The sequence below is a fragment of the Mollisia scopiformis genome, assembly GCF_001500285.1.
Source record: "Mollisia scopiformis unplaced genomic scaffold LY89scaffold_7, whole genome shotgun sequence".
Taxonomy (NCBI): Eukaryota; Fungi; Ascomycota; class Leotiomycetes; order Helotiales; family Mollisiaceae; genus Mollisia; species Mollisia scopiformis.
In genome coordinates, this window is record NW_017263587.1 from 995014 (window position 1) to 1015817 (window position 20804).

The 20804-nt window shown below is 47.4% G+C and overlaps 8 protein-coding genes across 8 annotated transcripts; 5 read left to right on the forward strand and 3 right to left on the reverse strand.

Moving 5' to 3' along the window:
* Positions 1-959: 959 nt before the first annotated feature.
* LY89DRAFT_580416 (major facilitator superfamily protein) lies at positions 960-3155 on the forward strand (the record flags this gene model as incomplete). Its single annotated transcript, XM_018209057.1, has 4 exons — positions 960-1220; positions 1273-1701; positions 1948-2236; positions 2389-3155. 4 exons carry the CDS (start codon positions 960-962, stop codon positions 3153-3155), a joined length of 1746 nt encoding a protein of 581 aa, XP_018074348.1.
* Positions 3156-3546: 391 nt separating this feature from the next.
* LY89DRAFT_716459 (uncharacterized protein) lies at positions 3547-6119 on the forward strand (the record flags this gene model as incomplete). Its single annotated transcript, XM_018218268.1, has 6 exons — positions 3547-3840; positions 3895-3969; positions 4028-4651; positions 4824-5045; positions 5094-5377; positions 5419-6119. The coding sequence occupies exons 1-6, from the start codon at positions 3707-3709 to the stop codon at positions 6117-6119; spliced, it is 2040 nt and encodes a 679-aa protein (XP_018074349.1). The 5' UTR covers positions 3547-3706.
* A 189-nt stretch (positions 6120-6308) lies between these two features.
* Positions 6309-8808, forward strand: LY89DRAFT_468004 (major facilitator superfamily transporter). The gene is made up of 8 exons (XM_018207737.1): positions 6309-6685; positions 6735-6755; positions 6800-6876; positions 6952-7178; positions 7303-7398; positions 7451-7948; positions 7995-8155; positions 8203-8808. The coding sequence occupies exons 1-8, from the start codon at positions 6497-6499 to the stop codon at positions 8563-8565; spliced, it is 1632 nt and encodes a 543-aa protein (XP_018074350.1). The 5' UTR covers positions 6309-6496; the 3' UTR covers positions 8566-8808.
* A 243-nt stretch (positions 8809-9051) lies between these two features.
* On the forward strand, positions 9052-11247 carry LY89DRAFT_779864 (putative cytochrome P450; the record flags this gene model as incomplete). The annotated part of the gene is made up of 9 exons (XM_018222336.1): positions 9052-9334; positions 9406-9537; positions 9592-9862; positions 9918-9983; positions 10042-10117; positions 10165-10523; positions 10591-10675; positions 10743-10903; positions 10961-11247. 9 exons carry the CDS (start codon positions 9052-9054, stop codon positions 11130-11132), a joined length of 1605 nt encoding a protein of 534 aa, XP_018074351.1. The 3' UTR covers positions 11133-11247.
* A 1387-nt stretch (positions 11248-12634) lies between these two features.
* LY89DRAFT_579637 (putative catalase) lies at positions 12635-14356 on the reverse strand (the record flags this gene model as incomplete). Its single annotated transcript, XM_018209017.1, has 3 exons — positions 12635-13484; positions 13622-14075; positions 14131-14356. 3 exons carry the CDS (start codon positions 14354-14356, stop codon positions 12635-12637), a joined length of 1530 nt encoding a protein of 509 aa, XP_018074352.1.
* A 1503-nt stretch (positions 14357-15859) lies between these two features.
* LY89DRAFT_641432 (ARF/SAR superfamily) lies at positions 15860-17280 on the reverse strand. Its single transcript, XM_018211713.1, has 5 exons — positions 16928-17280; positions 16823-16861; positions 16689-16772; positions 16318-16641; positions 15860-16259 (listed from the first exon to the last, which is right to left on the reverse strand). Exons 1-5 carry the CDS (start codon positions 17000-17002, stop codon positions 16236-16238), a joined length of 546 nt encoding a protein of 181 aa, XP_018074353.1. The 5' UTR covers positions 17003-17280; the 3' UTR covers positions 15860-16235.
* A 236-nt stretch (positions 17281-17516) lies between these two features.
* Positions 17517-17939, forward strand: LY89DRAFT_695588 (ribosomal protein L39e; the record flags this gene model as incomplete). The annotated part of the gene is made up of 3 exons (XM_018216771.1): positions 17517-17522; positions 17687-17787; positions 17891-17939. The coding sequence occupies 3 exons, from the start codon at positions 17517-17519 to the stop codon at positions 17937-17939; spliced, it is 156 nt and encodes a 51-aa protein (XP_018074354.1).
* A 1274-nt stretch (positions 17940-19213) lies between these two features.
* On the reverse strand, positions 19214-20373 carry LY89DRAFT_468228 (E3 ubiquitin ligase SCF complex, Skp subunit). Its single transcript, XM_018207738.1, has 4 exons — positions 19935-20373; positions 19769-19860; positions 19537-19707; positions 19214-19479 (listed from the first exon to the last, which is right to left on the reverse strand). The coding sequence occupies exons 1-4, from the start codon at positions 19996-19998 to the stop codon at positions 19303-19305; spliced, it is 504 nt and encodes a 167-aa protein (XP_018074355.1). The 5' UTR covers positions 19999-20373; the 3' UTR covers positions 19214-19302.
* Between the last annotated feature and the right edge of the window lie 431 nt (positions 20374-20804).

Below are 20804 nucleotides of genomic sequence, written 5' to 3' on the forward strand. Positions count from 1 at the left end.
AACCCTCAGCAAGCCACCGTAGTGGAGCGTCCATAAGATTATAAGTATTAATTATAACCTACTGATGTAGGAAGAAAAAAGAAGAGATTTCCAAGAGGGAAACGAAGCCTTTGTAGTCGAAAAAAATTCGAGCGGCCGCTAGTGGAACTAGCGTCAGAGACTGCATCACGTGTGGGCAGCCAAACATTGGAGTTTGTGTTGAGCGCACACCTGGGCAGGAAAAATTACATGTGCACAACCAGCCGTGATCACGAATCTCTTCAATATATCTCACAAGTGCTTTGACATTGATGAGCAGTCTCAATCAAGCATTCATCCAAGATGTTGCCCTGCAAAGCGCCCTGTCCTTGTCTGGACCAGACCTAAGATTTCTTTGTCTCGTTCACAGTGTTTACTGCCGTCGAGGGCATCCGGCACTGTCTCTCGCCTCTCATTGTCGTCTTTGAGCATGTCAGACTTATCAATAGACATTTGTCTAGCATTCCATTTTGGTTTGAATTCGATTGAGTAATCGTTCACACTAGACCAGACTTTTATTCGGGCCCTCTTGGGGCTTGGCACGACTTTCCCGGATCTACTCCCCAAAACAACCGAGTATAAGTACTGTGACGCCCATGGTGACGCCCTTGACCTCCCTTACCAATCACTCCACATCCCATTAACGCTCTCACCGCAAGAGATGGCTGGGTTTGCACATATGAATACTTCATCTTCCTCGATTTTTCTCATTTGAATTTTTGATCACCGTCGGCACCTATCGCGTTTTCTCAAATAAAACTTTCTCTAATAATTTTCACCAATCCTCTTTAATTTGTACAATCATTCAACCAGACATGTCTTCTGAGAATAGGAATTTAGCACCTGCTGCGCCTTATGGTGGGGTGCAAACGGTTTGCTATTCTGCCGAAAACCATTCAACCTCATCAGCACCTCACGATAATTCTACAACCATTGTTGGCATGGCACGAAATACTTCAAACCGACTTCAAGAATTGTCTCCCACCAGACCATCTCGGGAACAGCTTGCGAGTCTTGCAAGTCCTACAACCCTTGGACCCCTCGAAAAAGAAAATCACCAACATGGGGGAAGATCGCCAGCAATCGAAGAGTCAAATCATGCCAGGATAAAACGCCTTGGAAGACAAAGACCTGAAGTTTTTGGATCGTTGTGGGCTGAAGTCGGCTTTGTGTTCTCGGTCTCCATGTCTCAGGTCCTTTCCGTTGGTCTCCCGCTTTCCCCATGAGGCAATTGTTCAATGCTTACAATCATAGGAATATTTCGTATCAGGCTTCACAGTGCTACTTCCCACGCTTATGGAAGACTTGAACATCCCTGCTGCATCTTCAACATGGCCGGCAAGCGCCTTTTCCCTGACGGTCGCCAGCTTCTTGTTGATCTTCGGCCGGACTGCCGACATGTTTGGTGGCTATCCTGTCTATGTCGCTGGACTTGTCTGGCTTACGATATGGAGCTTGATTGCTGGATTCTCAACCAACGAGATTATGCTTAACTTCCGTCGAGCATTACAGGGATTGGGGCCAGCTGCGTTTCTTCCCAGCTCGGTGATGATATTGGGGAGTATTTACCGACCAGGCCCACGGAAAAATCTCGTCTTCAGTATCTATGGGGCATGTGCGCCTTTGGGATTTTTCACAGGGATTTTCTTTGCTGGTTTAACAGCTGAGTATACTACATGGGGAGTAAGTCAAGGTTTCCTTATTGCCCTGTTTGAAGACCTCCCTGCAAGCGACGTCTTCACTTGTATACGACGATTCATCCAGGTCGGCGATTCAAGCTGTATCCACGATCAATGTGGAAATCAAGAATGTCTCACTCGATCTGAATACATGTCTTTCGCTTCTCAACCAAGATCATTCCAGAACAACCTTAATTCACAATTTGATTCTATTCATTCATGACAAAACAAAGGCTAACTCGACATCTAGTGGTATTTCTACATCGGAACAATTCTTTCTTTTATCACCGCTGTAACAGCATATCTCACGGTTCCGTCGGATATTCTCGAGAAACGTAATAACCCCATCAAGATCAAGATGGATTGGCTGGGAGCAATCCTGATCGTCTGCGGCCTCATCTTATTTACGTTCGCGGTTATCGATTCTTCCCACGCACCTCAACAATGGAAAACTCCGTACATCTATGTCTTATTCATTGTTGGCTCCCTGCTACTTGTCGCAGGCGGTTATGTCGAAGCGCGTATTGCCGAGCAGCCATGTAAGTTTTCGAACTCCCTTGATTGCTTCCAAACTTGTTCCAGAAGTCTTCAGACATTGAATTGCTCGAAGGTTCTGAACTTGTGGAATGTTTCAAGACTTTCTACGCGCGACAAATGTCTGGTAAATGTTTGCTAACACCTGACGTTGCAGTATTACCAGCTTCACTGTTCAAGGTACCTAGCATGTCTGCCCTGGTATTGGCATTATTTTTCACTTACGGGAGCCTTGGTGTTTTCCTGCTTTACGCAACATTCTACATGGAAAATGTTATGGGCGCATCACCGCTTCAAGTAGTCGCATGGTACGTGCCAATGGCATTAGGGGGATGTCTCATCTCGACCTTTGGCGGGTTCGTCTTGCATCTACTTCCAGGCACCGTCTTGATAATAGTCTCCGGCATAGCCTGGATTATCGCACCTCTACTTTTCGCCATTGCTCCTCAAGGGGCTATGTATTGGGCCTACATTTTCCCAGCGATGATTTGCGCAACAGTGGGCATCGACATCACGTTCAACGTTGCAAATGTATTCATCACGACCTCTCTCCCACAGAGACAACAGGGACTCGCAGGTGCGGTAATTATGCTACTACTCCATTTGGGGATTGCAGTGTGTCTTGGTTTCGCGGATATCGTGAACACATACACGGTAGCGAGATTGGGCTTAAGACAGAGTTACCATGCCGTGTTTTGGTTCGAGGTCGCTTGCGCGGCTACTGCTCTTATGATTTTGGTGTTTTTCGTAAAGATCAAGAAGGCGGGAAGTGATCTTACTGTTGATGAAAGGGAGGAAATGGAGGCTGCTTCGAAGAGGGAGAAGGAGTTGAAAGATGTGAGTAGACCAAATACTGGTCCGGAAGCTCAGGACGGGCAATACTCTCGAGAAGGTCCAGACGATGGAAATGTTGATAAGCAGTAGTGATCTACGATGGGACGAGGTTGGCCGAAAATTCTTGTGCATACTTGTCTTTCATGAATATAGATACCCCTAGAATACAATGTTTCGAGTGCTTACATGCCTGGGTGCATTTCAGACTCGCACGTCAAGTGACTTTTCATCGGCCAAGTGGTCCATCATATGTTCGTCGATCATTTCACTTGAATATATCGCAGTCTCAATGAACGTCTCGGTCCTCAAATTGCGGAGAGACGCCCACGAGGTCGCTTGGTCCCCGTGGCTGATCGCCTCCCGTCAGCCAACGGGAGATATTCAAGCCGCCACGGTGGGTCTCAACTGTGCCACACCATGCGCCTCACGGCGGCGGAATCTAGGAATCTAACTTAGAATCCGGATCCGACATCAGACATCTTTTGTTCCTCCGACTCTACATCAATATAAGCATCCACCTGCCGCGGATTTTGCTTGCTTTCCGATGTACGTCGATTCCAGTGATTCTCGTGTTCCGTAACACCGCAGAGCACAGTACCGACAACCAATCCGAACCTCCTATCTTGAGTCCCCAAGTAACCATGGACACGGACGAGATGCAAGCAGAAGTGAGTCCGAACAAACAAACCCCTAAATTGCGTCGTTCGTGTGAGACATGTCGAAGCTCGAAAGGTCGATGTCTACCCAGCGATAATGATCCAAATCGGTGTCAAAAGTATTGCCCTAAGCTGACACATGATCATTGTCTGAATCGTCTAACGCCTTGTAGATGTCTCAAGGATGGGAAGAACTGCATCTTTCTGGAAGCCAAACCACGGCCCAAGCGAGCCAAGAACTCCAGAATGTGAGCCCCTGTTTCTCCCGCCTTAAGAGAAATGTGTTGCTGACCGGATGTCGTACAGACGGGTTGCGGAAATGGAGGAGAAACTCGAAGGCCTGTTAAGTCTATTAGCTGCACAGGCTGGAACCACTGGGACGTCAGCTGTTCAACCCGATACTTCGTCAGCACCAGCTCGGCCAGATACTTCTTCTGCATCTGCAGGTTCCTTGACTCCTGCATCGACACGTGATCAAACCGACCTCACTCTTTTTAATGAGACAAACCCTACAGTGTTCCCATCCAACTTCAACTTCCCTGTGTCTTCGCCTCAGCCTCAGATATCCCAGAGCCTCAGCAGCACCGACCAGTCTATATACTCCGTCATTAACTCCCGCCACGATAAGATACAAGATGTTATTTCCAAAGGAATCGTCAACTTTGTGCAAGCTGAACAAGCATTACGCCTATTCCAAGCGAATTGCAGCAGTTTTCCTTTCATTATAGTTCCAGAAGGGATGTCGGTAGATGCGCTTCGTCGACATCGGCCTTTCCTTCTCCTTTCAATCCTCACATTCGCAAGTTCTGGGGATGAAAAGGTTCAAGCGAAACTTGAGCGAGAAATGAGAGAGAATCTCAGCCGAAGACTCATAGTTAATGGAGAAAGGTCATTGGATCTGTTGGAAGGATTACTAGTATATATTGCATGGTATGATCTGAGTTCTACCCTGTACTTCATTCATGTTCGGATTTCTCATCGACGCTGGGATAAATTGGAGAATAGAAGTCTTTCTTCACTTTCTTTCCAATCCAGGATTTTGAAAGTTGCTTCAGACCTGGGAATATCTTGGTGGTGTACTTCACATACTGACAGCAATCAGGTATCATTTCTACTTCGATCCCGAGAATCAGCAACTGTATCAATTATGTCAAATGGCCACGTCGCTGGCAGCAGATATCAATATCAACAAACCTCCGCGAAGTCTCGGTAATGCATTGCAAAAGTTTAGCATCGCGAAGCCATCCTCTTTTCTATCGGGTATGGCTGCCGAGGACGCGGAATCAAAAAGGGTCTATTTGGGTTGCTATTACATATCTTCTTCGTAAAGAATCCCCCGCCTATTGTTTTGACTCTTACTGATATGAATTAGAATATGTCATGGCCTTCGCAAACCAAACAACATGAAATACTCAAGCTACATGGAAGAATGTGCCCAAGCTCTATCTCAATCAGGTCAGGCTGAGACTGATCGACTTCTTCCCTATTTCATCCAACTTCAACGACTCTCCCAGGAGGTCAGTGAGACTTTTGATTATGCTGCAAACTTTGAACTGCCACCTTTGGATGCTGGCCGCATCAGCGTCCTGTCAAAAGCATTTGAACAGCAACTGAATCAGATCGAGTCCTCAATTTCGTCTGAAGCCTGGAACAATGGTTGGTTGTACACCTCGACACGCTAAATCTTTTGCTAATAGACTTTGAAGTCCAATTGACAATGCAGCTTCACGTCACACGCATTCATATCAACGAGGTTGGCTTTCATGCGGCCGCCTTGCCCCAGGACCAAATGTTATATCCTCAAATTAGGTCCAAGTCATGGTATTACTCATCCGCCCGGAGCGAGAGCCTCATGCGCTGTCTTCAAGCATGCAAAGACTTCCTTGATCATTTTCTGTCCCTCCCATCAGAAGGTATCATCAATAGCACATTACCCGACATGCTTGGGTTGGTCTATACCGTGCTGGTTTTAGGAACATTCGCAGTGCGCATCGATACCCCCACTCTCGACGCCGTGCAACTTCGAGAAATGGCAAATTATGACTATTATATCTCTGCTTTAATCAACAAAACGGAACATGTCATGGCGTTCTCGGGTCCTGCTGGTGCTAATGATTATATGCATCATATCCACGTTTTGTTCTTGCAAACTAAGGTCTGGTATTCTCAGGTGTCATCTGATCCTTCTGTTTTTAGCACGATCCCCGAGATCGCACGCCCTGGCTTTTCGTTTATGGATATCTTAAGCACCATCGTGGATCGTTGTGTTGATTTCTCAGCCGCGACGATATCGAACTCTACCACTTCTGACGAGCAATGGACTGAGCTTTTGTCGGAATGGTCTGGGGCTCTGGAACAATCGACTATACCTATGGAGGGAACGATGGAAGAATTTTAGATCTAAATTCCTGCGTCGCTCATGAAACTTTGAACTGTAGGGTGGGGCGCAGTCAGCTCCCCGGGCGAGTTCCGACGACAAACAACTTCCACTGTATGTTATACGAGAAGGACTAGAATAATCCCTACGAAGCAAGAGGTACCTATTCAGTAAAGCAAGAGAATTCGGGTCAATTGCGGGATCCGCCTTATGTATCTGGGCCATATTGCCAATCTCGGAATTAGATTGCATTGCTAAATTCCGGGCTCAGGTACCCGGAATCACACGATGTTGCGACAGACATATATGATTCATTTTCAGCACTTGAATACCTCTCACAGCTCATTCACATCTTTTTTCTCTTCTATTGTGGTGTTATTTCCGGTCTCTCCTTCCTCATGTCATCGACCGAAAAGTCTCCCGAGGGACTCAGCCATGACAATACTTCGACTGAAGAAGCTCTGGAGCAAGACAAACATGAATCTGCAGTTGAAGAGCCAATAGAGGATGAGTCGCAATATATAACTGGGTTCAGACTTGCCTTGATGCTTGTTGCACTGTGTATGGCTGTACTTTTGGTCGGATTAGTTTGTGCATCTACGCTCTCGCTAACCTACAGATACTGACTTGCATTAGGACAATGCGATTCTAGCTACAGTAAGACCTACGTGACAATGCTTTGTCTGTTACTCACACGCTAGGCAATTCCTACAATCACTACGAAATTCAACTCTCTTGATGATGTGGGCTGGTATGGAAGTGCTTTCCTGATCTGCGTGTAAGTGACTTTGACAAATTTCCATGTCCCGCCCTAGGTAGTTATTGTTAAACTGGTGCTGATATTTCATCTCAGCTGCGCGCTACAGCCACTTTCTGGCAAACTCTTCCAATACTTCTCCCTAAAATGGACATATCTCGCCTTCGTGTTTGTGTTCGAGCTTGGTAGCTTACTCTGTGCGACGGCTGTGTCTTCGAAGATGCTCATTGTTGGACGAGCTGTCGCTGGGATGGGAGCAGCTGGGCTCTTCTCTGGCGGTCTGATAATCCTGGGACATTCAATTACTCCTCGTGAACGTCCTCGTAAGTTACCCTTCATTTCTCTTCAGCAAATCCTCGCCTCTCAATCGAGAGAGCGGTTTCGTTGTGCTTCATCTACCCGAAAGCAGTATCTATGGTCACTAGAAGCAAGCTTACCATCCCACAGTATATACAGGTCTCATTGCTTCGATGTTCGGTATCTCAAGCATATTCGGTCCAATCTTGGGAGGGGTGTTCACACAACGTCTCTCTTGGAGGTGGTGTAAGTTTCAACAACTTCACTTGCCTATGCTATCATGCTAAGTTTTCGAAAGGCTTCTACATTAATCTTCCACTTGGAGCCGTGACACTTTTCGTCATCCTCCTAGTCTTCCGCCCTGCCGAACGGCCAGAAACGAAACTTCCCTTTCGAGAAAAGATGTCACATCTCGACCTTCCCGGCCTTATGCTCTTTATCCCCGCCGTGGTCATGCTCCTGCTTGCCGTCCAATGGGGTGGAAACAAATACGCATGGAAATCAAGCACCATCATTGGACTCTTCGTCGGCTTTGGTCTCACCATAATTCTTTTCGCTGCATGGCAATGGCGACAACAAGACGAAGCTTCCATTCCACCCAGAATCATTGGACAAAGAAGCATACTCAGTGCTATGGCGATTGTCTTTCTTGGAATGGGAAGTGTACAACTCATCTCTTATTACCTTCCCATGTACTTTCAAGTCATCAAGGGAGCGAGTCCAGTGCATAGCGGTATCAGATTCTTACCTACTGTACTAGCTAATTTCACTAGCTCCATCTTGACTGGCGGTCTGGGTACGTCTCCTCCTTCTCAATATCCTGTCCCAGACTAATCTTCCAGTTACCAAATTCGGGCATTTTAACCCTTGGCTCTTCTTCGGTACAGGCTTGACAGCCATCGGCTCTGGCATTTTCTCAACTTTCAAAGTCGACACTGGAAACTCTATGATCAACGGAATTCAGGTCCTCGCTGGATTTGGAGCTTCCTGCGTGATTCAGATGGTATGTCTCTCTGCTTTTTCGAGACTCGGCATACTAAGAAGTCCCAGCCTTTGATCGGTCTAATGACGCTCCTTCCTGCCCACGACCTCACAACCGCGACCTCGATCGTCGTATTCTTCCAATTCCTAGGAGGAGCAATCTTCCTCGCCATTGCAGAAAATATATTCGTTTCCCGTCTCGTTTCTTCCTTGCACGAATACACACCTTCCCTTGATGCACAAGCTGTGGTTAATGTGGGGGCGGAGGGTTTGAGGAAGTTGTTGAGTGACGATGGACAGCTGGGGCAATTGGCAGGTGCGTTGCTGGCGTATGATGAGGCTATTACGAGGACGTTCTTGTTGGGGGCTGCTGGGGCGTCGGTTGCTTTTGTGGCGAGTGCGGGGATGGAGTGGAAGAGCTTCAAGAAATGAAGACACGGGCAAGAAGGAAGCTTGGAACCGGGTCATGGAATCTCTGCTCTTGTGGTGGTCGTGTAATGGTAGCCATGGCTTGGGACAATCCCATCACATTGGATAGATCGCACTCATGACATAAAAATCACAAGTCCAAGCAAAGTGGTAAGTAAGCTCGTACATACCAACCACTCAAATACTAGTCTTCTCGTCGGGAGACCACTTGCGAGTCACCGCATGTCACACCAACCATTGTCAACTAAACTCCGAGGAGCACAGCAGAGGCACGGATGTTGGTTTATCGGATATGGGAATCCTCTACATGAAAGTTCCTGCAAGGATAGCTTCTTGCGGCTGCTGAATTGTCTCCCTCGCTGTGGAGGCTGGCTCAGCTGAGCAAGATGGATGTCGAATTTTACATAAAGAGACCAGACTGCTTCTCGCAAACTTGAAGCTTGTTTCCAGTTCTGCTACGTCCAAAACAGGTACGTGCAGGAATTCAGGATGATTCAGAACAAGTTATCTTGGCAGCATCTTGAGGGCGTAGCTCATAGATTTGACTTTCTGGATCTTCGAGTCAGCAACTGGCACTTGCTACTTCTTGGGAGTTCCTTCCTTCTTCTCATTTACGGTATTCTCCTAGCCATTTATCGCCTTGTATTCTCCCCTCTTGCTGGTTTCCCAGGCCCTAGAATTGCAGCAATAAGCGGATGGTACGAAGTGTACTACGATGTTGTTCAATCTGGACAATATTTTTATAAGATCAGTGACTTGCACGACAAATATGGTGAGTTAGATGATAGCATCTGAGCCCTAGCACTGAAGTCAGAGGGATTCAAGCTTACCAAAACTGATCAGGTCCCATCGTCCGAATCAACCCATGGGAGCTTACGATCCGGGATGGCGATTTCCACAGCACGCTGTACGTGGGTGGATCGGTGCGGCACAGCCAGATCTTCCCTCCTTCCAGAGCCGGTGTTGGAATTGATGGTAAGTCTCTACTATCCTGAATAGCAAGTACAATACATTGATTGGTAATAACAGGCTCTCATACCTCATCCGAAGATCATGATCTTCACCGCATCAGAAGAAAGCCGCTGGATCCTTTCTTCTCTAGAAAAGCTGTCCAGAGCTACGAGTCAATGATTATCGATGAACTCCAGCTGCTTGATGGGCGACTACAGGGCATGAGAGGCACGGGGAAAACTGTCAATATGGAGCATGTCTATGCTGCAGTGGCAGGTGACTTGGTTGGGAGCATCACTCTTGTCGATTCGCTTTCTCTTATCATGGATCCTGAGTTCTCTCCTGATTGGTAAAGAAATCTGTGTCTACTTCCCGATGGAAAGCGACCACTGAAACCATTTTAGGCATACAACTGTCTGCAGATTCTTTAGACAAATCGCGGTCTTCACGCATTTCACATTTCTTCTGGGGCGAGTACCATTTATCATTGCTTGGTCTGTCAACAATCTTAGCTAATGCAAATGCTAGCTGGATCAAGCTGATACCCATCTCTATTCTGCTTCGCCTATATTCAGGAGCAGCTGGATTCAAAGCGTTCCGCCAAGTCAGTTCTTTTCTATCCACTCTTTCATATGCTAAAGCATCCAACAGCTCGCAATCGACAAAATCGAGGACGCAAAGAGGACTCTTAAATTGAGCAAAAAGGAAGGAGCAGAAGGGAGAATGCCAGAGACACTCATTCAGCATCTTCTGAAGAGTGACATGCCCGAGTCCGATAAAGCCACTGAGCGGTTGGCGAGCGAATTTGTTGCCATCTTAGCTGGAGGCACTATGTCAATAGCTCGTGGACTTTCAACTATCATCTACTTCCTCCTCGCTGACGCAGAACTAGAGGCGCGCTTACGAGGGTCCCTGAAAGAGGTTATGGGTGGCTATCCAGAGAGGATCCCCAAGTTGGCTGAACTGGAGAAGATTCCGTACTTGTATGCGTGTGTGAGGGAGGGGTTACGGTGAGTGGGGAGATACATGCTTGAAAACCCTGAATCCGTGAGTATGCTAATGAGAAAAATACAAAAGCATCAGCCATGGGACCATGCGCCGCCTTCCTCGAGTTTTTCCAGATGTCGACCTCCAATTTAAGCAGTGGACAATTCCAAAAGGCGTATGTCAACTTCTCTCCAATCATGCTCGGAAGTATTGTCATGCTTATATTCGACATTACTTCCTAGATACCAGTTGGCATGTCTGCATTCATGATGCATACCGATGCCAACATCTATCCCGAGCCATTCAAATTCAAGCCCGAGCGCTGGCTTGAGGACTGCGATCCCTTCATGAACCGAAACTACGTCCCATTTTCTAAAGGTTCACGAAATTGCCCAGGAATGAAGTTAGTAACAGCCAATCACTTGAAAGAGATGTGAACTAATAGGTACTGTACTTGCAGCTTGGCATACGCTGAGATGTACTTGGCTCTCGCGATCATGTTTCGTCCGAACGGGCCGAGGATGGCTTTGTATAAAACAGATGAGACGGATGTCATTCCTGTACATGACTATTTCTTGGCGATGCCAAGAGGTGATAGTAAAGGGATGCGAGTGACGATTGAAGAAGCTTAGCCAGATCAAGAAGCTGACAGGTAGTGTCATGATGGAAGCGGAAGGCTTTCTTACAAATTACATAAGAATGGTAAGAAAGGATCGAGGTTATTACCAGATCAAACGTATCTCTATTTTCAAAGCAGAGTCATTGACTTCTGTTGATCCTGCAAGGCTGGAATCGCAACATTTTCGGCTGTTATAACACTGCAGATTCGTCGAAGTCTACATTGTAGACTTTACAACTCCTAGCTCTATTTCATGAACGGGGAGCTACAAAATCAGCTTTGAATAACTTGAGACAGCGCCCACCTTCTTGAGCTTCGATAAACGTAAAGCAACGAAAGACAATGAATTGTGATACTTCTTCCACCTTGCAGTTCAGGGGCTCGCTTAAGCATCTCCACCAGAAGCGAAACTTTATCCCACCTTCAGCCCTGAGAGCTATAAGTATTTCCCAACTGTATGGATCTCAATCAAGCATTCACCACCTAATTCCAAGTAAGTCGCGCACTAAACAAACGATAGAGTTTTCCATAAGAGATAAGGACTAGCGTACAAGGCTTAAACAAGACCAGTCACGCCATACTCAAGAGCTGAAAAGTCCTGAAACTCAACACCACCTCTTCCTCACTCCTTATCTCAAGCTCCCCTCCAAAAAGACCCACCTCCAACTTTGGACCGCCATATCAACTACAACCCCGCAAATCAATCCAATAATCTCCAACCAACCATGTCCCAATCTCCCCCAAACCCCACCGCTACGGCCTCGGCCCCAGCCCAGAAGAACATCACCCTCATAGATTCTATCCTGTTCATGCACACAGGTTTCATAAGAGTCTTCCCCGACGCCACCCTATATGAATTCTTCACCTACATGATCAACGAATTCGAAGGACTGAAGGGCGTTCTAGAGAAGCAAGGACACGGTCCAGGCAAGACGAAGGTCAGCGACGAGGTCCCGGAAGATACACTGGATGAGGTCCTTGCCCGAGGAGGATTGAAATGGTGAATCTTCCCTTAACTGGCAGGCGTGTCTGCAGGATCATGAGCTGACCTTTTATGCAGAATCCTGACCTTTGCTTCTCTAGATCAGCGTCGTTTCCTCATTTCAAGCAAAAGTTCTCTTGCAGCCATAACGGGATGGATTCTCGAGGTACTTCGATGTCTCCCCAGTCTTAAAACATGCTAACAATATCAAGCACGAAGTGGAAAAGGGAATGGTCAGCCTGGGGTTTGGATAGCATGCAGGAAGGAGTAAGCTGGTGTTGGGGATGGGCGGCTCAATTCAACTCGATGACTTTTGCGTAACACGGAAAATAAATGATACATTGATTTCAACATTTGATACTTTCATAACCATAAAGTGAGAACTAATCACTATGGACTATGACTTAGAGACAACACTTCACGGTTATAGAGTACGGGAAAGGACAAGAGCAAATGGGTATGGCATTCTCATCACTAAAACTGAAATCAGGCATCATTATCTCATATGTCGCCTCCCACCCTCAGTTTCGCATCTAGATCCTAGCCTGAGCAGACCCGGCAGCCTGACTCGTAGGAGCAGGAGCCAGCTTCTCCGTCTCGGTCGCAATACGCGAACCCAGCTCCTTATCCACTCTCCCAAACATCTCGTACGTCCTCTTCCTAGTATCCTCCTTGGCCGCACTCAGATGCCCAGCAACGTTATTGACAAAATTATCTTGTTGGCCAGTTTGTTTGCCAAGAACATCCCAGAGACCCTTGGCCTGGACGTAATCCTCGGGAGTGACTTCGGACAGGAAAGACACTGCCGCACCGGCCCACTTCTCGTGGTCGTTTGTAACCTTCACGGGCTTATAGGTCAAGCCGCGGTATGAGGATGGGTAGTTGGGATTAGCGCCATAGTTGCCGTTGACAGCCATGGATCCGTCACGTTGGTACGGGTTGAATGCGCGGAGAGGAGCGTTGACTGGAATTTGCTGATAGTTGACGCCGAGGCGGTGACGGTGGGTATCTGGGTACGAGAAGAGACGAGATTGGAGAACTGGGTCGGCGGATGGTTCAACGCCGGGTACAAGATGAGAGGGCGAGAAGGCGACTTGCTCGATTTCAGCGAAGTAGTTCTCGACGTTCTTGTTGAGGGTAAATTTGCCGAATGGTCGTAGTGGGACTTCCTTCTGTGGCCAGATCTTTGTCAAGTCGAAGATATTCCATCGGAATTTCTCGGCTTGCTCTGGAGAGAGAACTTGTACGTAGACGGTCCAGCTGGGGTAGTCACCCTTAGAAATGGAGTCAAAGAGGTCTTGAGTGTTGTGGTCTGGGTTCTCGGCAGCCATCTTTCCAGCTTCTTCGTTGGTAAAGGTCTTGCTGCCTTGGTCGGTCTTTAAGCTACAGAAAGTTAGTATTAGGGTTCTTTTCAATGAGGAAAAGCTATGAGAATCGGGAGAAAGCAACAAGCCCCGAACACCAAGGATTATCAAGGGTAGCTAGGAGCGAATTAAGTGCTAGAAAGTCTTCCAACTTACTGGACTTGGACATAGTTGAATGTCCCATCTGGTTTAGTCCATTTGTGAGTATGGCCAGAATATCCGTTCATATGTCTATACGAATATGGCGTTCCACGATCGCTGAAGAGATGCATGACCTGATGAACAGCCTCTTGGTGAGTAGACAGGTAATCCCAGAACATTGTCGCATCCTTCAGATTGGTCTGCGGGTTTCGTTTCTGTGTATGAATGAAGAGAGGGAACTTGGTCGGATCGCGGAGGAAGAAGATAGGTGTATTGTTGTAAACCCAATCCCAGTTTCCCTCGTCCGTGTAGAACTTGATCGAGAAACCACGAGGATCGCGAGCGGTGTCTGGTGAACCCTTCTCACCACCAACTGTAGAGAATCGGGCAACGCAGGGGGTCTTCTTGCCGACCGAGCTGAGCATATCAATCGATGTGAGGTCGCTGACATCGTGAGTGACAACGAATTCTATTCAGTAAATGTTAGCAGACGCTTCATCAGAACAGGAATACTTGAGACATACCTCCATAAGCTCCGGCTCCCTTCGCATGCACAACACGCTCGGGGATACGTTCTCGATCGAAGTGAGCAAGTAGATCAATCAAGTGGAAGTCCTGGAGCAAGAGCGGGCCATTGGAGCCAACACGTTGGAAGGCTTCTGGATCCGCGACAGGACACCCATTGGAAGTTGTGTAGAACGGCCTTTGGGCGTACTTGAAGGTCGATGCCGGCTTGTCGTCTGCAACCATGATTGCGGTAGTTGAATAGTGGTAGATATGGTATGCCGATTATCGTTATAGATTTCGAGAATTCTTAGCAATATTCTAATCGATCAGATATCTGGTAAAAGGTAGAAAGATATGAAACTGTCAAAAAGAAGGTGGGATGGAGCTTAAGTAGAAATGAAGCAGAATGATGTAGTGGCGTGTTAGTAAACATCCAATCACGGACGACCTTTTACAACTGCATTAGCAACCAAAACGGTCTCGAACCTCGAGCATTCGCGGAGACAGCCCTCGGGAATCAGCAAATACCCTTGTCAAACCTGGAAATGTGGGATATGACGGAAAATCGAGAGCAAAAGGGCTGGCACTACGTCGTGCCACCCTTCGAGAAAGGGAAGTCCCGTTGATAGATCAGCTCCTCTAGCTGTCCTGCTAACGGAGACATGGACAACTCCAGCTAGATTAATGAAGCTATTATTGAGTCCCCGATAAGACAATCGAGATCCCTTTCTCAGTATTTGTCAATTGCTTTCTTTTCTCCTCTAGTTCGTTGCGGTTGAGAGAGATGTGACGTAGGATGCTTCATACGCACGTCAAGTCGAAAAATAAGTGAGCCCCACTCTGATGCATATTGTACGAGGACTTGTACTTGCGCTTGCCTGCATTGGTCATGTCTCACCGTTCTCCGCGTTCCGGGCAATCAGTCGACGCCACTATCCTTATCGACAATAGGGATGCAATTGTTGTGTTTCTCGGGACCACATTCTGCTTCTCTGTACAGTAGTAAAGCACCATCATTTATTTCTGGTTATTCGGGTATTAGCAATTCTACCTGCAGGAGAACCAACATAGAACACCACCACGCACTTCTGCTAATGGAATGAATGCTGCTCATTTGATGACAAGAGAAGCACATACTTTCGTATGCTCGAAAAAAAATCCTGGGACTTCAATATCGGATAAGCATAGCTACATACAAGGAGGACACCCGCCCGCAAGTAGACTTCATTACCAACATAACCATAACCCGGAAATCTAGACCTCTCGCCTGTAGCAGGACTTAGTCATGCTGCTTGTACTACACACTGCGAGCTGCCATGCGATTATGAACAGCATCAGCATACGCACCTGGATTGGGAAAATGCGGAGCTCGTTTATCTAGTTACAAAATCAAATGGTTCAATCTGAACGTGTGACTTGCAGAATTTTGACCAGAAGGAGGATAATCTTTTTATGGGATGAGACTTCGTGTCAAATGCGTGATTTCGTCCGGGGAAGCCGGATTATTGCTCGACCCCATATTTTCAACATAAGCCTTCCTCAGGTACTTCTAAGGCGTGGAGAATATGCCATAGCCGTTTGCTTTTGGTGATCGTGTGTCACTACTTACCCAATGACGGATGGTTCTCTCCACACTATGGAATACGGGCTTTGGAAACAGAGTCAGATGCCGAAATTGTTCAGCAATACATCTACTTGCACTCAAGTAGCCGTACTCGGATGGAAATATATAGTCCATAAGCCTTCGATTTCCCCGGCTTTCGGGGCCTTGACTCTCTAAAGACAGAGGAATATCTGTATATATATCACGTATACCTACCGTACTGATCAAGGAGAGTCCAGCTACACTGCACACTTACAAAAGCGAAATAAGAACACCGCCATACTCCATAAGTTAAATGCTAAAGCGCCTCATATGGATCTCATCATCTATCGTATCATTCTTCACCTCTGCTTGGTACCCCTTTGGCTTATGAGCTGAGGCATTTTTCACTCTCCCTTCTTTCTTCCCATTCATCCCTTCGTGATGCATTCAGGTAGTGTGTTTTCCAGTCGTGTTTTACCCAATAGCAGTAATGCGGTGATGATACAAGCTGGCTTTTTGTACCAGTAAATTCTTTCTTTACGAATCTTGCTGTACAGTTTGCTATTTCCACTATTAGTCTCTTGCCTCTTCTCCAATGATGAGGAAGAGGACAACTTACCACCAGCCAATCCATCCCCTCATCCACACCCCTACCATCCACCGCACTACAAGCCACGATACTCCAATTCCGGTCCCTCAACTCTGCCAACTTCAACGCCTCACTTATCTCGCCCGCACCTTTAGCACCCGGCTGATCCTGCTTATTTGCAAACACCAACAGCGCCGCATCCTTCAGCTCATCCTCGTTCAGCATCGCTGCTAACTCTTCCGAAGCTGTGCCCAGACGATCGATATCCGTCGAGTCGATAACGAAGATCACAGCTGCTGTATTGGCATAGTAACATCGCCAATAAGGTCGAATCGAAGTTTGTCCACCGAGATCCTATCCTTCTTATTAGATAGCAGAAGATAGAGGAGAGAGCAACATACCCAGACGTTGAAATTAAGATTTTTGTATGTAACGGACTCGACGTTAAATCCTATCGTCGGTATCGTCGTAACCACTTCTCCAATCTGCCATCAAGTCAGCCCCTACCCTCCCATAAACCCGTCAGGAAACTCACCTTGAGTCTATAAAGAAGCGTCGTCTTTCCCGCATTATCCTACTCGCCCTCTGATTAGCAACCACTTCACTTTCCACCCCAAAACCCAAGAGACAGAAAACACACCAGACCCAAAATCAAAATCCGAATCTCCTTCTTCGCCCACAGCATCCCCGATAACCACGAGACGCTCGCACCCATCTTAGCACCTCTCTCTCTCTCTGCTTAGCTGTCCTCTCCTTTCCCCCAAGAAGAAAGCCTGTAACCGTTGACCGCTGACCTGGTCTCCCTAACTCCCTTCCTTGCTGCAAGAACCCTTTCTCTACTTCTCTTCGCCTTCTTCTGCTGTGTGAAAAAAAAGTCCTCGCGGAATATCGTCTTCGCGAACAGCTGTAGAATGTATGTACTCTTCTTTGACGGCGGCGGACGTAATATTGTAGGTAGGTATTTACCGACGCTCGCAGCCTCACCCAAAACGCCGCTCGCTGCTGCTGCTCACTCGAGCTTGCCCAGCCAGCTCCGGCGCTAGCAAAGTAAGCTTATCTGTTTTCGGACACTTATTATCGCTGCCTTGGATTTGAGGGGGGAAGGAGTCAGGTGATAGGATTACACTAGCGAGGTTGCCGCACACGAAATTTGGCGAATTTTCTTGGTGGATGAGGAGGTTCAACGACAAAACAATCACGAACTCGACAACGACGACGCAAGAGTCACGATGCCGGTACGTTGTTCTACCTCTCTACTACCCTATCTCCTGCTCTGCTCTTGGTCTGCGATGGGGAATGATGTGTGGCGAGAGTGTTGAGTTCGAGATCGAGGGAACGATGGATATTTGGATGTCTGGATTGATATTGGAAAGATGCTGATGATGAGGTGATGATACAGAGCCACAAGTCTTTCCGTACGAAGCAAAAGCTCGCCAGAGCTCAGAAGCAGAACAGACCTATCCCTCAATGGATCCGATTGAGGACTGGTAACACCATCCGGTACGATACACTCCTCTTACCCCACCCACATCCCCTTCACCACAAAGCCTACAACCTCTCGCGGAAAAGGATCACGGTTATGCTAACAAGAGACCCGTCACAGATACAACGCAAAGAGGAGACATTGGCGCAAGACCCGCATCGGTATCTAGAGTACTCGCCCTCTCTTTCTCTCTCGCCTTCAAACAAACATCATCCCCTCTTCTCGGATACCCCGTCAATCAGTCTACGATCTCGAGATGGAAAAACTGTTATGATGCATGGATGGAAGGGTGGTACGGTGGTGGACATTTGAGAATTGCATGATAGGGATGGATGGCGTCTCTTTTGCTTGCTTTGGGGCATGGACAATGAATTCAGAAATCAAATGAAGATGTTGTTGCCTTTCTCAATTTCTCTTGATATCTTGGTGCTGTGATGGTTGGGGTTGTGGTGCAGGTGTGAGCTTGGAGGTGCTGTGGTGGGGTGAGAATTGTGATGTTGTTTGATTCGGACTCGGTGCTGAGATCGAGCAATTTTACAACAACTCGGACATCGACTCCGGAATCACAGCAGCTGGCACTTTTCAATTTCCTAGGATTGACTCTAAGAAGGATTGTAAATCCTATTCTCCCTCCCTCCTAGAAGACTTCGTATTTATTTCCAAACCCACCCACCATACCCACCAGATACAGGCCCTTCAATCTCCACCTCTCCACCTCTCCCCATCATCCACCATATCCTATTCGTGAAACTTAAGCATTTTGTCAGAAGTTAGCTACGAACTTATCAATCGAGTAATGCGGGAACGAGATACAGATCTGCTGAACTAGATATTTTGTGTTAGCGTATATCGTATGTGGGACGGGGTGAGATGTCTGTATTTTGAAGTCACAAAAGGCCCAATTGAGAATTAAATAGGAGCACGCGACTTCGTTTTGAAATTAAAAGCTTGAAGTGGACTGTGAGCGCGTTTGGTGAGAAGTCCTCAGATGAATGACAAACATGACCACTGTATGACGTTGTGAAAAGAGGACATCACAGACAGCGAATATTCACAGATCAATCACATGCACCGCAAAGATACTGACGTATTTTTTTTCGTTCTACTCGAATGGGAGGTCTAACTACCTTTGTGCAGTAAAAGCCAGCCCAGTTCAATAGAGAAACCCATGCCTGATGTTCCCCTCGCAAAGCCAGAGTTTACCGGAACGCCACGCCATAGGCTTGTCGCAATGTGAAAGAAAAACGAACGATAAAGAAGATAGAGGACCAGAGCGCAAGTGCAATGCCCAAAAGTCCAGCCCACAGACGGAGACAAGAGATTTCCAGAGCGGGTGGTTTGGTGACGTGATGTAGAGGGATGTCGAGGAGGTGTCGCGTTGAAGAAGTTGGGAAGGAGAAGCACCGTTGGTATGCATGCACAGCTGAAGAGAAATGCAGCGAGGCAAAGGAGAAACGGAACGCGGTCGTGTTCGAAGGTGAACATGGGCGTTTGTCCTGATATTCACCCCACAAGATCTCAGCTTCGAACGCTTAACGATCTTCAGCCCACTCGTTCTCTCGGCGGATTTGCTCCTCCTCCTCGGGGGTGAAGTCATTGGTGATGTTGAATGTCTTGCGGATCTCCTCGGGGGACTTGCCCTTGATCATGTTGGCGACGGTCTTGCATCCGACGTCAAGGAGGGGCTTGATGTCGAGATAGTTGGAGGCCTGTGAGTAGAAAATTAGTCGCGTCCTCAACAATGAAGGTCATAGAAAGTCGCTTACGAGAATGATCTCGAAGAGCATCTCTTGGTCAACCTGCATGAACTTCTGGTCCCACTCATCGATATCGGTGGTCTTCTTGCGGGAGTCGGAGTCATCGTCTTGAGGAGCGGCGGGGTCGTTCTTGTGATGCTCGCACCACTCGATGACCTTCTTGAGGACGGTATCGTTGACCTGTGGAGCGCGAGAAGGTTAGAGGAGCGCATTCGGCGGGTTGTGGAGGTGCGGGGCTTACATTGGGAATGGGGACCTCAGTGGACATTTGCTCGTCTCCGAGATCATCAAGCATGTTCTTGATCAGGACGCTCTTCTCAGCAACCTGGCGATCTATTTGCGCATGTGTCAGTAAAGAAGAATCTTCTTTGTGCGGCGCGCAAGTATGGCGGGGTGGGGTGTCTTACCAACTTCGATCTTGTTGCCATCATTGGCTACAAGAGTGAGCTTTTGAATCTTGGTCTCAGACATTTTGATTGATGGTGGTATGTATGAGAAGAAGTGGTATGAAGTTGCGTTGTTCTTGAAGTGGAGGTTGCGGTGGTGTGGTGGGAGGAGTTGTTGAAAGGAAGATGGGTTTGAAGCGGAGGAGGAATAATGGAGGTGGTTTTGTAGTCGAAATCCTAATTTGGACTACGGCGCTCTCGCTAAAGCGCTGCAGCCTAGTGCTCCTTGAAGGTGCGGCTAGGTACAGTATGTGACTGTCCAGAAAGAACCAGCGACCTTAAAGACTTTCACCTGTTTGCAGCCTGGGGACAATAATAGATCTGGCAGGCAGAAGCCGCGATTCGACACGATTCGACATGTAAGTTACAGAAGGTAAGGTCACTGGATTGGGCGTCAATGCACAAAAAATGGGAGAATGGTCCTTTGTTTGTTCACCGATGTAATGCACTGTCAGAAGGCGTGACTAACGATTCGCTGCGAATGACGAGCTCTGAAGTCGAAGCTCAACCCTCCACGAAACGCGTCTAGGGCGCGTTTGCACTCAATTTCTCAGCCTTGTGACGGGTGCCAGAATCACTTTCAATATGGAATTCGAGACAGTACTGTATAAATGCACACATAATAATCGTTTTAATTCTCCCATTAAATCTACAGTAGTAAGTAGTACATTGTCGCGAGCATATCAGCCCAGCTGTGGCCAGATTCTTAGGACCTCCTATCAATTTCCAACATCATATCATATCATATCATGCCTTTCCACTCTCATGTGAGCTCTCACAGCTTGCAGGTGAGGCTGCCCGGCTGATCTTCCCATGCAAGGGGCCACCTGC